The sequence below is a fragment of the Papaver somniferum genome, chromosome 3 (genome assembly GCF_003573695.1).
Source record: "Papaver somniferum cultivar HN1 chromosome 3, ASM357369v1, whole genome shotgun sequence".
Classification (NCBI taxonomy): domain Eukaryota; kingdom Viridiplantae; phylum Streptophyta; class Magnoliopsida; order Ranunculales; family Papaveraceae; genus Papaver; species Papaver somniferum.
The window spans coordinates 170,129,770-170,145,080 of NC_039360.1; the positions used below are offsets into that span (position 1 = coordinate 170,129,770).

At 38.3% G+C, this 15,311-nt stretch overlaps 3 protein-coding genes and 1 long non-coding RNA gene across 4 annotated transcripts; 2 read left to right on the forward strand and 2 right to left on the reverse strand.

Moving 5' to 3' along the window:
• Positions 1-4,057: 4,057 nt before the first annotated feature.
• Positions 4,058-4,690, reverse strand: LOC113361885 (peroxidase 4-like). The gene is made up of 2 exons (XM_026604969.1): positions 4,419-4,690; positions 4,058-4,308 (listed from the first exon to the last, which is right to left on the reverse strand). Exons 1-2 carry the CDS (start codon positions 4,629-4,631, stop codon positions 4,066-4,068), a joined length of 456 nt encoding a protein of 151 aa, XP_026460754.1. The 5' UTR covers positions 4,632-4,690; the 3' UTR covers positions 4,058-4,065.
• Positions 4,691-5,768: 1,078 nt separating this feature from the next.
• LOC113357995 lies at positions 5,769-9,126 on the forward strand. Its single transcript, XM_026601492.1, has 3 exons — positions 5,769-6,157; positions 7,518-8,739; positions 8,838-9,126. Exons 1-3 carry the CDS (start codon positions 5,821-5,823, stop codon positions 8,992-8,994), a joined length of 1,716 nt encoding a protein of 571 aa, XP_026457277.1. The 5' UTR covers positions 5,769-5,820; the 3' UTR covers positions 8,995-9,126.
• A 110-nt stretch (positions 9,127-9,236) lies between these two features.
• LOC113361886 lies at positions 9,237-10,728 on the forward strand. Its single transcript, XR_003365402.1, has 3 exons — positions 9,237-9,844; positions 10,010-10,149; positions 10,245-10,728. It is a non-coding gene; the product is annotated as an uncharacterized LOC113361886 (long non-coding RNA).
• A 154-nt stretch (positions 10,729-10,882) lies between these two features.
• On the reverse strand, positions 10,883-14,923 carry LOC113357996. The gene is made up of 7 exons (XM_026601493.1): positions 14,784-14,923; positions 12,923-14,311; positions 12,123-12,806; positions 11,946-12,038; positions 11,777-11,852; positions 11,357-11,673; positions 10,883-11,240 (listed from the first exon to the last, which is right to left on the reverse strand). Exons 2-7 carry the CDS (start codon positions 14,264-14,266, stop codon positions 11,073-11,075), a joined length of 2,682 nt encoding a protein of 893 aa, XP_026457278.1. The 5' UTR covers positions 14,267-14,311; positions 14,784-14,923; the 3' UTR covers positions 10,883-11,072.
• Between the last annotated feature and the right edge of the window lie 388 nt (positions 14,924-15,311).

Sequence of the window (15,311 nt, forward strand, 5' to 3'; positions counted from 1 at the left end):
CTCTGCTGACCATTTATGTTGAATTAGGTAACTGATGACTATGTCAGACACTATGCTAGTTAAAGCAGTAATGGTAGTCGAATGACTTAGTGACGATTTTATGAGATTGCTGGGTCGATCATAAATCGTTATATTGGTGCACTGAGCACTTGTGAAAATAATCATCACTGAATGATCATTTAAGGTCTTTCTCGATCCATGTATCATGAGTCAGTCGAATGACGAGGAGAGATTATAATATTAAAATAATGGTTATAGAGAACCAAATGTTGGTTGATGAACCAATAAAATACAGATCAGTGGTAACTTCTCAAATATTGATAGCTGGATCAACATGAGAAATACTGCAACTCAAATATTGATAGTTGAACCAATACGAGGAATATTGCTCTGAGCAATTAAATATTGATAGCTGAATCAATATTGGTGGTTCTGAACCTTGTTGACCGTCATCCACTACTAGTTGAAGCAATTAGGGTTTCGCTAGATGGAACATTGATGATTAGAGCAAGTATTGCTAGTCAGAGTAAATACTGCTAGATCCATAAATAATTGGTAGCAAGACCCAGTAAAATATTAACCGAATATTATTTAATTAATTAATTGAAATATTGATAGCTGGATCAATATTAAGATATTGGTGTTTGAACATGTTCAGAATTATGCTAGAAAGAGCATTCAATTCAAAACCCTAATTATGATCATTGGATGATCGACCGAAAATCAACCAATGGATGAAAGACGGACCACATCTACTAGTAATGGACCGACTATATAGTCTTTGGATGCAAGACTGAGCATTTACCAAACTCCTTTGCAGAGCATTTGGTGAAAGGATGGTTAATTGTTGTTTAACCATTATTAAATTTTGCTTGACTGAGCAATAGGTAGTAGAACCTAGTCATGGAGAGAGGAGGGACCGACCAAGAGGTGTGAAACCGGCCCTTGGTGGTCGTGGGACCATCTGATAGTGAGTGGATCATCATTCCCAGTTGCAGGAAGGAATTTGAACCAATTATGGACTCTGGATGATTAATTAGGTCAAAAATCATTAAGAGAGGTGGGACCAGCTTCTATAATCCAAAGGGCGTACCTGTGTTGCCATGCTTTTCGCGGACAAATCCTGAGAATTTTGGTATTTTCTGATGATCTATGAAATTGAGTTTAAATAAAACTCTTAATAGCGATGGAAGGACCGCTATAATATGTATTAAAATAATATAATTTTAATATTTCTCATGGTGGTAGAAGGATAAATTATGATGGTTGCGGGACCATTTGTTTTTTCATGAGTTTTGATTGAAAGAGAAATCCTTGAAGGAGGAAACACTAAAATAATAATAAAATAAGAGTTATAATACAATATTATGGAAAGGGGGAAAGGGACCGACCAAACCGGCGGCAGGCCGGTGAGCCCACCCACACGGTTTTCTTTATTTTTTTATTTGTTATTATTTATTTCTCTTCTTTTTTCTTCTTTGATCAGGTTTCCATTCCTAGTTCTTCCATGGATGCTCCTTTGAGCATTATTACTAAATACATCCGTGCCTTATGCTCGGGGTTTACTCGGGGTGCCCTAAACGCCCGAAAGGTAAATATCCATTACTTTCCATAGAATTCGACCGAAAGAAGCCATGGATCCTGATTAGATGAATATTTAGGGTTTAATTAGTATGTAATTTCTAGGAATTTAATCCGATGAATACTTCGACTAGATTTGATTAATAGTTACTCTATACTAGCATATAATATGTCTGGGAGCATTTAGATATGATGTGATCAGCATCATACGTTGTTCTAGGTTGATTCAGACACCAGAGATGAATTCTGAATTCAATAAAAATGTACCGAGTCTTCCAGCTTTAATCATGAAGTACATAGAATATTAAAATTTCTGCCTCAGAAATCCTAATATTAGGGGTGTCAACGGGTCCGGGTCCTCCCGTGTATCACTGGACCCGGAACCGGACGCTATTTATAAAGGTCGGGTCCGGGTCCTAATGGTTCTGGGTCCAGTTCCTAAACTTGTGGACCCAGATTCGGACCCGTTTAGAATCCCGGGTACTCGTCGGTTCCGGGTATTTGGTATTAAAAAAACTATAAAAAGAAACCTAAAAAGCTTAATATCTTTCTCTTTTTGGCTTGGATCATAGTATTTTTATAAAAATTTATTATTATTTTTTTATTAATATACTTAATAAAGATTAAATGTAAGAAAAAAAATGAAAAAAAAAATTACAAGTATTTTGCTAGTCTTGGCTTTGTTTTTTTTTTCATTTTTTTTCTTACATTTAATCTTTATTAAGTATATTAATAAAATAATAATAATAAATTTTTATAAAAATACTATGATCCAAGCCAAAAATTACAAGTATATTTGGTCCTAAGTTGTTAATGGGTTCAAATTTAGAATCCGGACCGGACCCAAATCGGCAGGGTCCGGTTCCGGGTAATGGGTACCCATTGATAGCCACACCTAATATCACTATCATATATTATTACCGCCATGGTATTGCTAAACTACGATTCACCTTGTGAATATACAGATTTCTCATGATTCCAATACCGATCAGAGATGCATAATTTTTCCGATGTGATTTTACGAATATGATGTTCGTCAAAAATTCACCATCAACAGCGGGGCGAAGCCACGTGGTGATGTATTTTTGATTTGGTGTGCGCGAAGCTTCGTCTGGCCCAGTGACTATGCATTTTTTATTTGGTGTGTGCGGGGCTTCGCCTCTCCCCGCCCCGTGGTGATGTATTTTTGATTTGGTGTGCCGGGGAAAATACATTAAATAAGTGGAAAAAATGTGCAGATTTTATTATCTTTTCTTTTTATTTTTGCACAAAATATGTGAATTTTTCCCCTTCATATATTAAATTTGGAAACAAGAGTCCTAATATATTAGGTACTCGATATTCAAATTGAATTTTGGACTTCCATAAAATTTTGAACATTGTAAGTTAGGTTTTCCTTTTGAGTTTGTAATTTTTAAACGAATCATATGTTGCCAAGTGCCCTTACCTAAATATTGTTACGCCAAGAATTCCAAATTGAATTTGATTTCCTTTTTTAATCTTTTTCTTGTTCTTTTTAAATCAATCATACGTTACCAAGTGTCCTCACCAAAACACTCGTTTCATAAAACTATAAAAAGAGGCATATTTCGGACAATTGGAAGCGAGAATTTCCTCACCGTTTAACGTGGGAGATTTATTTGTTTAGGCCTTTAAATCTTTAGATTTGTATTTTTTTATTTTTTTGCATTTGTATTTGGTTTTTAATTTTCTTGTTTTACGATGTTCTTTATTATCTTGTAAAACATCCATGTAACCTTTGTTTTTCCATAAAATAAAATATTACATGGTAATAAAAAAAGAGTTTTTTAAAAAAAACAGCATATGTCCGTATATTTGATAAGGTCGCAGGTGAATTTGCTCGATGAGTAAAATTATCCAATTTTTTTATATTCTGTTCCAAAACACCAATCTGGTTACTACCGGATGCGGTTGCCCGCCCTTAAAGCTTCTACCACAAGTTGCATAACTAAAAAAAGAAAAGAAACAATGTACATGTTTTCTGCTCATTTCGAAATCAAAAAGCATGTCATTACCTGCCGCTATGTAAACAGCATTGCTAATAGGGGACATCCATTTGTTTGGGGTAAACCAGTCTACTTTTAACCATGGATTAGTACATCTCCTAGCAAATCGACACCCATTAGCAGCCATGTACTGCGAATAGAGCTGGCAAACGGGCGGGTCGGGGCTTGCCCGTTACGGGTTACACGGGTTCGGGTTAATACGGGTTGAAACCCGCGGGTTGAAATTCTTCACGGGTTGTCATTTCTTCAACCCGTGCCCGTAACGGGTTGAACCCGCGGGTTCACGGGTTAGCCCGCCCGTTTCAGAACTGACAAGGGTTGCAAATTAAGCCATCTTTTCTTGTCCATACTGCCAAGGGTTGAACTCAATCGGTTGCACAACCTCGATTAAGCTATTCACTTTTGCTCTGTGTTCATTATACTTTGGCATGCCAATAGGAAGAATTGGCAACATCTATTATTTTCTTCTTCGTAATGAGAACATAAAGCTGATCAGAGTACTACTTACGAGTACAACAGATTCTCGAGCAGCCATTGTCAGGATATCTGCACATGACACAACCCCTGGGCACACCTTCTCTACTGCAGTCTTTATATCATCAATAACATTGAACCCCCTCACAGAATTCTGCTTAGGATTCGCGTTTTGCTCCCCTGTGAAATTTGATGCGTCATCGAGCAGAATTGAACCATCACATCCCTGATAAAGTACACGAGATAATCAATAATACCAAAGCTGTCAATCCATGAATAAATTTGAGAAATCCACTGGCAAAAGGAAAAGTTAAATAGCGTAAAGAAGAAAATTACATTGACAAAGCAGTCATGAAAATGCAAGCGGAGAAGAGAAGCACCCATTCTTCGTTCTTTGGATACCGCTGCGCTAACAACAGATTTCACAGTAGAGAAAATATGCTTACATGATTTGGACTTTGGAGTATAATTTACCGAGAATTTAGCATTAGAACTTCCTATAAAAAGTATCACAATAAAAAGGACTAGTACTTTGGAAGAGGAAGCCATTGCTTTCTTCTTTTTGTGGTGCACCTACAAATGAAGCGGATGACAATAAGTGTTTGTGAGTTTGTGTTGAATATACGCAGTGAAAACGTGTATTTATAGGAGGTTTTCAATCTGATCAATGCCCACCAAACTAACCCAAGAGAAGAGACAGCAAAAAAGAAAAATACAGTACTTCTTTCTCCTAATCTTTCTCGTTTCGTCTTTTCGAAGAACTAAAGTGGATTTTAGTTACCAAATTTTTGTTTTTGTTGAACACAAACACATGAACTGGAAAACAAGCCATGAACCATAACTGTTGACTGATGTGCATATTGCACCTACTAATTGCCAAGAAAATGTCTGTATATGCAAGTCATTATTAGGGTATCGAATCTTTTTCAACTCCGAGTTTACGGTCTTTCTTTGTATTCATGTATTTAGCCATTTCTAGATGTTCTTAACAAATAAAACATCTGGATGCCTTTTGCTGTATCTAGGATTGTGTACTTGTATAGAAGTATTGGTAGTTGGTTGCTAAACTTATGCATCATTTATACGAACTAGTTGCAAACTTTTGCTCTGTTTAGCAACCAATCCGTGTCTTTTATAGGTGAAGATAGCTCAGTCACGGGTTTACGGGTTGAACCCGCGGGTTCACGGGCCGGGACGGATTAACCCGTTTACTCACAAGCCGACATTTCTCCAACCCGAACCCGGCTTGTTTCAAAACAAGCCGAGCCGGGTTCGGGTTTTCACGGGCCGGGCACGGGTTAACCCGCGGGTTTTGGCTTGTTTGCCAGCTCTAACTGCGAACCAGTCTACTTTTGTCTTAGTACGTGCATGAAAAATCACATCAATAGGCTATGGCATTCACGTGGCCATGTACGAAGTGCATTATATCGATTTTCTATGGAGAACATTGATGAGTCATTTTCCTAATAAATGAAATTTTTGTTTTTGTTTTATTGGATGAAAAATGAAATATCAATGGGTATTTTTAATATGTAGATGTGTCACGCATCTTCCGGGCACGGACGCGTCATACCAGGATTTGGGGAGCTGGGCAAAACTTACAGCCGGTGGTCAAACTGTTTTCTTTTTGATGTGGACGCTTCAGTTTTTAACCTTAGACAAACAGACTCTCTTTGTACATAGGAACTCATAAAGCCAAAGAGAGACGGAGATTCTGTGGTGATTGGAAGAAGGAAAGATGGGTGCAAGAACAGAGGATGAAAAGAGAGGAAGTGGAACACAGGTTGAAGAAGGAGAACAAAGAGAGGAAGCGGAAGCACAATATGTAGAAGCAAAAACATCAGTATGGTGGGATATTGAACACTGTCCTGTTCCATTTCTTCATTCTCGTCAAGGGTTATCTTCTTCATCATCTTCTTCGCATTCAATAGCACAGAACATAGCTTCAGCACTAAAGAAAATGAATTACAGAGGACCCATTTCTGTATCTGCTTACGGTGATACAAACCGTATACCGACTTCTGTTCAACATGCTCTTTCTAGTACCGGCATAACTCTCAACCATGTCCCTTCTGGTAATTTGTGAAGTTCTTTCTTTTTCTTGGTTTTTTACTGTTTGATGATATGCCTGAATGAATTAGTTTTACACTTCGTTGATAGAGAAAAGTGGGATTATATGGATGATTTAGTCACCTTATTATTGATATTGTATCTGCCCTGGATTTATTTGGTTGTTGATTATTTATGGGCATGTATCATCTAGGACTATGACTATGTTCTTGATTGTGTCAGTCTGTGAACCCATACTTCTAACTGGTTACAGTAATTCCATTGTGAATCTTGGCCACATATCTGGGAAGGGTCTTGAAATACAATATAGAAGAGTATGTCTCTTGTTCTTGTTTTGATGAAGGATCTTTGCTTTCTTCAAGCTATATTGTTTGGTAACTTTTGAATAGCATATTTCATTCGTCTGTGTCAATGAATTTTCAACTTAACTAAGTTCATTAGAATAATCTTTCTGATGTCATCTGCATTTGGGTACTCCTTGACTCATGTCTGGCCCTGTACTGCACCACAATTAAAGGGTGGTACTTAATGATAAATTCTTTTACCGTCACATAGAGATCATCTTGCAAAAACCACCTGGTCAGTAGTTGAGTTTATGATTTCTTTGTCGTCGATTTTTCCTGTCATTTTTTAAAATTGTAGGCTTCATTGTCCTCAAATAGATTTACGGCAGCATCATTTATAGATATGTGGAGTAAAATCTGCACTGGAATTTAGCGAAGTATATTAAAAGTAGCCAATAATAGTTAGATTAAGTTGGCTCATACTGCTGTGCGAATAGAACATAGAACCTTTGGATCACATAGAAAACAAGAAATTGCCGAGATGAAATTTTTCATTGTTAATAAGCTAGCTTGCGTATTTACTTATATATGTATGTATTTTCCCTCTAGATAGATATATATGTATGTATTTTCCCTCTAGATAGAAATTAGTCACGAGCAGCAGAATATTGTAATGTGGTAGTGTTTTCATTATTAGTAGTTATTGATGTTTATATTCACCGGATCTTTTTGGACTATAATAAAGAGTTATGTCCATTGATTGGCAGAGAAAATTGTTAAACATTGTGCTGAGATTGCATTACCCTTGAAGAACTTTAACGGCCACTTCTCATCTTCACTTGCATTTTCATTACGGCTATGCTAGGAGCAATCAAGAGTTTCCTATTATATTTTGTATTTCCTAACTATGGCTATGGCTAATCTTAGTCATTTCACCGTACTAAGGGTGAAATGTGTGGGTGGATATGATACAGGAGACAGCGAAAATGACTGATTTCAGAGCCGTAATATGTAGTAGAAATTTGGAATTACCTTAAACATGAATTTATTATTACCATTGATGTATAAATTTTGGATGCAGGTGTAAAAGATGCTAGTGATAAGAAGATTCTGGTTGACATGTTATTTTGGGCAGTAGACAATCCTGCTCCAGCTAATTATTTGTTGATTTCTGGCGACCGAGACTTCTCCAATGCTCTTCATCAATTACGGATGAGAAGATACAATATACTTTTAGCGCAACCACCAAGTGCATGTGCTCCACTTGTTGCTGCAGCTAAAAGTGTGTGGATTTGGAGTGTTCTTCTTGCAGGAGGATCACCATTGCCTAATAAGGGCCGAGATACATTGCTACTACATCCTGTTTCTGGTAGTGTCTCCTTGGGAAACCAAAAGATATCTAGTAATGCAAGGACTTTTGGTAATAGTCATAAAGTCGTTAAACAGGTGTGGAAAGTATCACAATTCAACAGTATATCAAGGACCTCAGGTGATCCAGTTCATGAGGATGCTCATCAGAGCAATGAAAGCTCTGAAGAAGAGCAGCTTAAGGTAGCTCCACATCAATTCTTTGGTGCTAAAAAGTCCAAAGCTACGTCTTCCACCAATTCTACACACAGCAGTGATGGTACCATCCCCGAGAATCTTGATCCTTCACTGAGCACATGGAACAGGTTATCCAGTAATTATGAACTCCATTATCCCCATCATGCAAGGTCGAAAAGTCTTCCTACAGAAGCTGATTCTGATCCGGTTAATGTTTATTCACAGAGTACTGGATACCCTTCTGGTTTTCAGTCTCCGCATCATTTACAACCACAAAACAGGGTATCAAAGTCAAACTTCAATACAGAGGGATATCCTGTTGCTCCAGAATTAGCATCCTCCGGAATGTGTACTAACGACTATCCTATTGATTTTTGGGATTGCCAAGGATGTCCGCAACCTCCTGACTATATGGAAGGCCTTATCGGTGTCATTCTACTTGCATTAGGCGGCCTAAAAGAGAATAAGATGGCACCAACTGAAGCAAACATAGCTGATTGGATTCTCTATGGAGATCCTACGCACCACAATATTGATGTTAAGGAAGTGCTGGACATTTCCATTGAGCGAGGGAGAGTAAACAAGCGGCAAGTTGGTGCACTTCTGGTTTACATTGGGAAGACTCAGGGAGAGCTTTGGAGGTGTGTTAACCCTATCGGTGGAAATCTTAGGCAGTATCCGAAGGAAGTGTGGGATGAAGTCAAGAAGTTTCTATTATCACCGAATGGAAGATCTGACGTTATTGCTTCCAAGTGCAGGTAATGTGTTTTTTCTATCATTACGATACTGTGAGATTATATGGCCTTGGAGGGATTGTTTTCCTAACCCAGAGAGCTGCTTTGCATCTTCTGAACAGGTTTGAAGCAGCTACTATTCTTAGGGATGCTTGCTTACAGAACTATGTCTTGGGTGATGTGCTCTTAATTTTGGACACGGTAATCACAATAAAAAGGTGGATCAAGCCTCATTTTTCGGGATGGCATCCAGTAAAAGTTAGTCCATTTATAGAGTAATACAGTGGAGGTAGTAAGAAAGAACTTGTACTTGATTTTCTTAAAGCATCTTTTTGGCCGAACTGTAAGAGTAAGAGTTGTGAATATGGTTCTCTTGACAAGAGGAATAAGGTACTTGCCACATTTTAGTAATTTTCTTGCTTCAACAATCAAGATAGATCAGTAGATGGCAGTGGCATGGTGCCTCCTATCATAATCTATGCATTGTGTTTAACATGCCCGGGCGCAGACATTCACAAAACCTGCCCTCTACTAATACAAGGGCAGGGCCTACCTTGTGAGGGTGGGTTTTCTCACAATATGGAAATTTGGGATGTAAATAACCTAAAGCTCTAACCCTTTTTCACATTCCTCGAAAGTCAAAACTATATACATTTTGAGATCGGCACTTTGGAACACAAGGAGAAAACCAGGAAATTACTACTCCAGTTCAGGTTTGAGATCAGCTTGAGAGAGGATTTGTAGTCTAAGGGTCGCTTCAACTGATGATCTCCAGTAAGTGAATGGAAATCATTAGTGAAACGTAATCTAATTTCAACAAGAGATATGGAAGATGCTGTAAACAAAGTTGTTAGATCTGGGGTGTTGTTTGAGTTGTTACTAAAGACTTAGGTAAAACAAAAGAACAAGAAGAGAAAAGTAAAATATAAAACTAGAATTGTGTATTGATATGGATTATCGGTATGAGCGAATCGTGGTTTTCAAACACTCTGATCAATCTCCCTTCAACTGCTTGCTTGCGTTCCTAGCTGGAAGAGAGGGCTCTCGTCAGCAAAACGGGTACCTGAATTTGATCATCATTTGCCACCGTTGATGGAAGGCTCTGCATCTCTTTGGAGAGCTAGTCCAGGTAAGCAATTACCATTTATGTTTATGTTATGATTTGTTTTATTTTAGTTTGTCGAATTATTCTTTTGTAATGTTTTTGCATGAATGAATGGTAAACCTAGGTTTTACATAATTGGTATAATTGTGGTGTTGCAACTCAACCTGTGTATTCTTAATTGACTTATAGGTATCTGCATCAGAAAACAGAATGAGTGGAAACCGGTGAAGCTGATGGTAGAATTTGACAGCATCAGAGAACAGAAGGAAGAATGCACGAGAAGCTGGAGCTGAAAATTGACCACATCCAGGAACAGATGGATCAAGAAGGTACTTTCTGGATATATTTGTCGTTCCATCTATTTCAGCATTTGTTCGTACTAGATGAACGATATGAAACGGCAACCTTTTCTATCGACTGTTAGGAACTAGAAGACTAAATGGAAAAGACATCACTATACACCCGGCGATACAAATGAAAAGTGTGTTGCAGATCAACTGTCAAGGGGTAAAAGGATCTTGGGGAATTGTGGACTATGGAAGAGCATCACGTAAATACATAACATTGTTATGTTCACCTAGTAAATTTTTTTCGATGATAAGCGCCAACACATCTGAAGAGAATATCTACAGGTTACAGATCCTCGTCGTGTTGGACGTAAAAGGGGATAAGTCGTTGAGGCTAAATGCTAATGCTAAAGCAGAAGCGTCAAACGGATAAGTGGGAGAACACCCGGAAGGAAATAGCAAATTGAAACAAACTGGTCCTAAGTTGACCGTTGACCAAGAATGCTTGAAGCTGTTCACAGATTTATTTATCTATTTTCTTCTATTTTTTTTATTTATATGATACTGATTTAATGTGAGACTGGGTTGTACTTTTCATTCTCTAGTGAAGTTAAACTATCCAAGTATTGAGTCGAATCATCATCCCAAGCAACCTCGCAAAGCTGACGAGAAAAGCAGTTAGTACCTTTAGTATAAGCAAATATCAGCACAAATTAGATTAGGAGGCTTCTACGCTTTGTAACCAGGTCTGAGAAAAATGAAGGCCCATGCTCAATGATCTGAACCAATATAGAATTGGATTAGAACATACATTATAAAATCATACAACAAACTACATTCAGTATCTCCCTCTCTCTAAATCAAATTCAGTTCACAAGCCAATATTCTTATGTTACAAAGTTTATTTCAATATGTATCCTACGCTAAACTATCCTTGTTCTATGTGAGATTCATTCATTTACCAATTAATCAGTCAAATCATCGAGTAAATTAAGATCTTCATCTTCGACTTTCGCGGTGACTTCGACAACTGGTTGAACCTCCAAAGACTCGATCATAGCACCCGAGTGAACGTCAAGATTAGCTTCGTTTTCATCAGTTTCTCCCTGTTCTGTCTCATCAAGGAAAATCTCCTGTAACCAAAAAAGTTAAGTGTTTCCATTACGTTCTTCGCAGAAGAAACTGCAATTACCCAGACATAAGAAATCCAAAAGAAGAACTACTAACAGAATTGACCATTAACAAATACCTTGTTTTCCTGCAAGGTTGGTCTCTCAGACTCCACAGTCCAGTCACCCAATAGGTTCTCTAACAGCATAGTGTCAAGTGAGGTAGAGTTGTTGACTGTTCTTTTTGTATGGCGTTCCTTAAGACGCAAGTTGTAATGAACATATATCAAGTCATTCAATCTTTTGTTTGCAACAAGGTTGTGTGTCTTTGAACGGATCCGGTCATATATACTCCAGTGATGTTCACATCCAAAGGCCGAGCACGTCTGGCCTAATATGCGCATGGCTATCCGTCGAAGATCTAGGCAACTAATTCCATGGTGTTCCCACCATGTAGCTGTCAAAAAGAAAACCATGATACAAACAAACGGTACCAATTATAAACAGAGAAGTGGAGTAATTTTTGAAAATCTGAGCAGTTATACGCATGAAAATGTCACCTGGGTCCTGTTCTGTTCTTAAGCTTACAGCCAACTCCATCCCAAAATCAGCTTTCGCAGCAGTAAATTCAATAATCTGAAACAAGAATACTCGCTGTTAGATGAAATGCTTCTAAGGTTCAAAATGGTTGGAATAACAGGAAATCAATTAAACTGAGAGTACCGATACCTGCTTAGATGCAGAAACTCTCCTTGAAGGATCTGGCTCTAGTCGAAAAATACATTCATTTAGTCCACGAATAATCTCGGACTGCTCCGGGTGCTACAATTGTGTAGGATAGTGTAAGATTTAATCGCAACTAAAACCATAACTTGCAAAAACTGATATCAACTTAAATTCTCTTACGTTGTCGAAATCGGGACGATAACGGCATGACGGATTGAGGAAGTAAGCTGCCATATACAAAGGATGATGGAATGAGTCCCAATGGTTTTCGATCACTTCCCAGTATGGTCCGTATTTCTGGATATCATCACCATGGATAGACTTGATCGTGTGCTTAGCCTTGTAAAGGTCATTGTAAAGAGATCCCATGGGCAGTCGTTCTTCAGTATCCAACTTCTGAAGCACTTGCAAGATAGGCTCCACAGATTTTTTTACAAATTGCATCTTCTTCCAAAACGTAGGATTTAAGACGATATTCTCAACTCCTTTGCCTTCATCCAGTTTAGAAAAGCGGGATGAAACCCATTTATCTGATTGAAACATTCTTTTAATGTCATTCCTATGTTCCAATAATCTTTGCAAATTAGCAAAACCAGACGTAATCCTCGTATGAGCGGAACTAAGAAGTTCCCGACCCCTTGTAAATTCTTTCTTCATTAGATTTAGCAGCCATGGTCGGTTATAAATGAACTTTGTAACCGTTTGGCCATCGTTCATGCACTCCCCTACCCACTTAATCTTCACAAAATCTTCTAGCATCTGATCAATACAAGAGGCAGCACATGGTGTCCAGAACAAACTCTTCCTCTTCTCCTCGAGCATTTTCCCAGCAAGTTTATAAGTTGCAGTATTATCGGTTATAACCTACATTTTCGATCAGTGAACACATAAGGCTGTTAATCAATAAACCACAATGAAATTCAATGTACCTCAAAGAAAGGGAAGTCCTCAAAGAGCAAACAGTAAGGAAATTTAGTTACCTGCACCACATGTTCCTCGCCGATCTCTTCTACTACTCCGTCCAACAACTTGAACAAATTTTCAGCATCTTCTACGATATCAGTCGAATCAACAGAAGAAACAAAGTATCTGCCACGTGGACAAGATACAAAGAAGTTGATTAGTGTTCGCCCTTGTGAATCTTTCCAGCTATCAGCCATAATAGTACAGCCAAAACTTGTAAAATGACCCTTAATATCCACAGAGTACTTCTTAATCTCAGCAATTTCATCCTCGAGAAACTGACCAGCTATATGTTCACTAGAAGGGATTTTCAAGCCTTGACCATATTGACCAACCGAGTCCAGCATCTTCTGGAAATATGGAGAACTGGCTGCATTTGTAGGAATTCCAGCATGATAGAAAAATTTGCAAATCGCAGATGTAACTTCCTTGCTATTTCTTATAGAAGATCCTAGCTTTACTTTTATCACATTGGCTGATGGCTGTGATACTGGTGTATTGTTTGTCAGCATCTTATGACTAATAGTATCCAATTTTGATCGTTTTGGTTGTGATTCATTATCAGAAGGTCTACGCCTAACTCTCCTGTTTGTGTCCCTCTCCAAGCTTTCTTCATAAGCTAATAACTTTGTTGGACTACCATAATCTACAAGATCTTCGTCTTGTTCTTCCTCCGGTACATAATCATTATCTGAGTGCATGTAGAAACTTGCTGTTTCCTTAGTATCGGGTCTCAGATTTTTCCTGCCAGTACGATGCCACTTCATGTTCTCTTTCATATCAAGATATACTTGCTCTGGAGCATTTTTGCACGGAGCGACTTCTCCAGGTATCCTAGCTAGATGCTGTTTGAACCTGTTTATACCACCACTAACAACTTTTTGACAGTAGTTGCATTTCACCTTCTTTTTCCCTTCTTCTTGTGCAACACCGTGTTCCCAACCAGGATCAGTATATCCAAGTGACCGTAGAGGAGTCTTGTGCATAACCGCGCTCTTATCATTCGCAATGACTTGCCTCAGCTTCTGTTTACTAACAACCGGACTCTCTTCTATCTCATAATCCTCATTAGAATGCCAAGGCAATGTCGCCTGCTCTTCTTCTTCTGATATCTGCCTTTGCTTCTTAATAGATTGACATCCTTCCAAAATTTCTTTCATTTTCAAACAAACTTCTTCTGGCGCATTGTTGCAGTATGTAACTTGACCTGAAATCCTAGCTAAATGTTGCTTGAACCTAAATATCCCACCACTTACTACTTTCCCACAATAATTACACTTGACTTTCTTCTTATTGTTCTCTTGAGCACATCCATGCTCCCATCCAGGGTCAACCATTCCTCCCGATCTATGTGGAGGCATCTCTTAAAACTCTTGACCAGCTTTTACACTCTCCTAGTTCACCTCCTACATTCAAACAAACAAACAAACAAAAATAGTTACAAAGCATTTAGTGTAACAACAACCAGGCATACCATGGTGATGCGTAGCAAGAGGTTCCCTGCAGAGACGCTTCCAGCAGCCTTATAGGCCCAATATGACCATCAGCGTGCTTGCATCCCTTGGATGAGGAGCTGCACCGTGGAACGTGCAACTCCCTCATCGAAGAGGCAACAGAACTGTGAATTGAATGATTTCTAGAATTGAACCCTAAATAAACCCCTAATAATTCTTAAAAATCGAGAACTAATTAGGAGAAAACAGTAATTATTTGGAAAGAAAACCTAATAATTAGGAAAACAGTTTAATTATGAGGTGGAGCGCTATTTAGAATCATAGAATACAAATGGAGTTCTTGAAGATTCTCTTCTTCTCTGAAAATTAGGGAAGGTTTTATCTGGAAAATGAAAATTAGTGAAAAAAAAGGAAAAGAACTTACAGTTACAGGGATCGGCCTAGTTTGCTGCGACGATCTGCATCTGCTCCGATCTGTTCGTCCTTTCCCTTTTTTTCCTGTTTTTCGAAAACCTAATTTGTTGCGAGTCGTAACTGGCTCGACTCAGAGGAGAGAGACGGGTATAATACGAAGGACGAGGTAGGCCAATGTTTTATCGTGGGGGCCCAATTTTATACAGGCCGGTTGTGAAGTCATATTTGAGAAGAAATACTCTTGTTTGTTAAGGGCAAATCCCATTGAACCCTCATTTTCGGCATACCTAAATCTTTCTAGGCATACAAAGCAATAGTCCCAACTTGGGTGACCTTATAAGGGGTACCCTATGGATAGTTCAATTACCTATGTGCCTTAAATCTTCTAAATTACTAATCTATCCCTGACCCTAATACAAAAAACACTAAATCAGTTTTCTAATCTTCTAGTTTTCTTCTAGTCTTCTTCTTCCTTCCCTCCCCTGCCTCCCTCACTTCATATCGCATCGCATCGTCGTGAAACTGATAATCGTCGATT

Excerpts from the sequence above, each read along its gene's own strand:
- LOC113357995 (XM_026601492.1), top strand. The coding sequence starts at position 5,821 with ATGGGTGCAAGAACAGAGGATGAAAAGAGAGGAAGTGGAACACAGGTT. Across the intron at positions 6,158-7,517 it reads TCTCAACCATGTCCCTTCTG|GTGTAAAAGATGCTAGTGAT; the intron begins GTAATTTGTGAA and ends TTTTGGATGCAG. Across the intron at positions 8,740-8,837 it reads GTTATTGCTTCCAAGTGCAG|GTTTGAAGCAGCTACTATTC; the intron begins GTAATGTGTTTT and ends TCTTCTGAACAG.
- LOC113361885 (XM_026604969.1), bottom strand. The coding sequence starts at position 4,631 with ATGGCTTCCTCTTCCAAAGTACTAGTCCTTTTTATTGTGATACTTTTT. Across the intron at positions 4,309-4,418 it reads TTCATGACTGCTTTGTCAAT|GGATGTGATGGTTCAATTCT; the intron begins GTAATTTTCTTC and ends GTACTTTATCAG.
- LOC113357996 (XM_026601493.1), bottom strand. The coding sequence starts at position 14,266 with ATGCCTCCACATAGATCGGGAGGAATGGTTGACCCTGGATGGGAGCAT. Across the intron at positions 12,039-12,122 it reads ATCGTCCCGATTTCGACAAC|CACCCGGAGCAGTCCGAGAT; the intron begins GTAAGAGAATTT and ends ACACAATTGTAG. Across the intron at positions 11,853-11,945 it reads GAGTTTCTGCATCTAAGCAG|ATTATTGAATTTACTGCTGC; the intron begins GTATCGGTACTC and ends TTCTTGTTTCAG.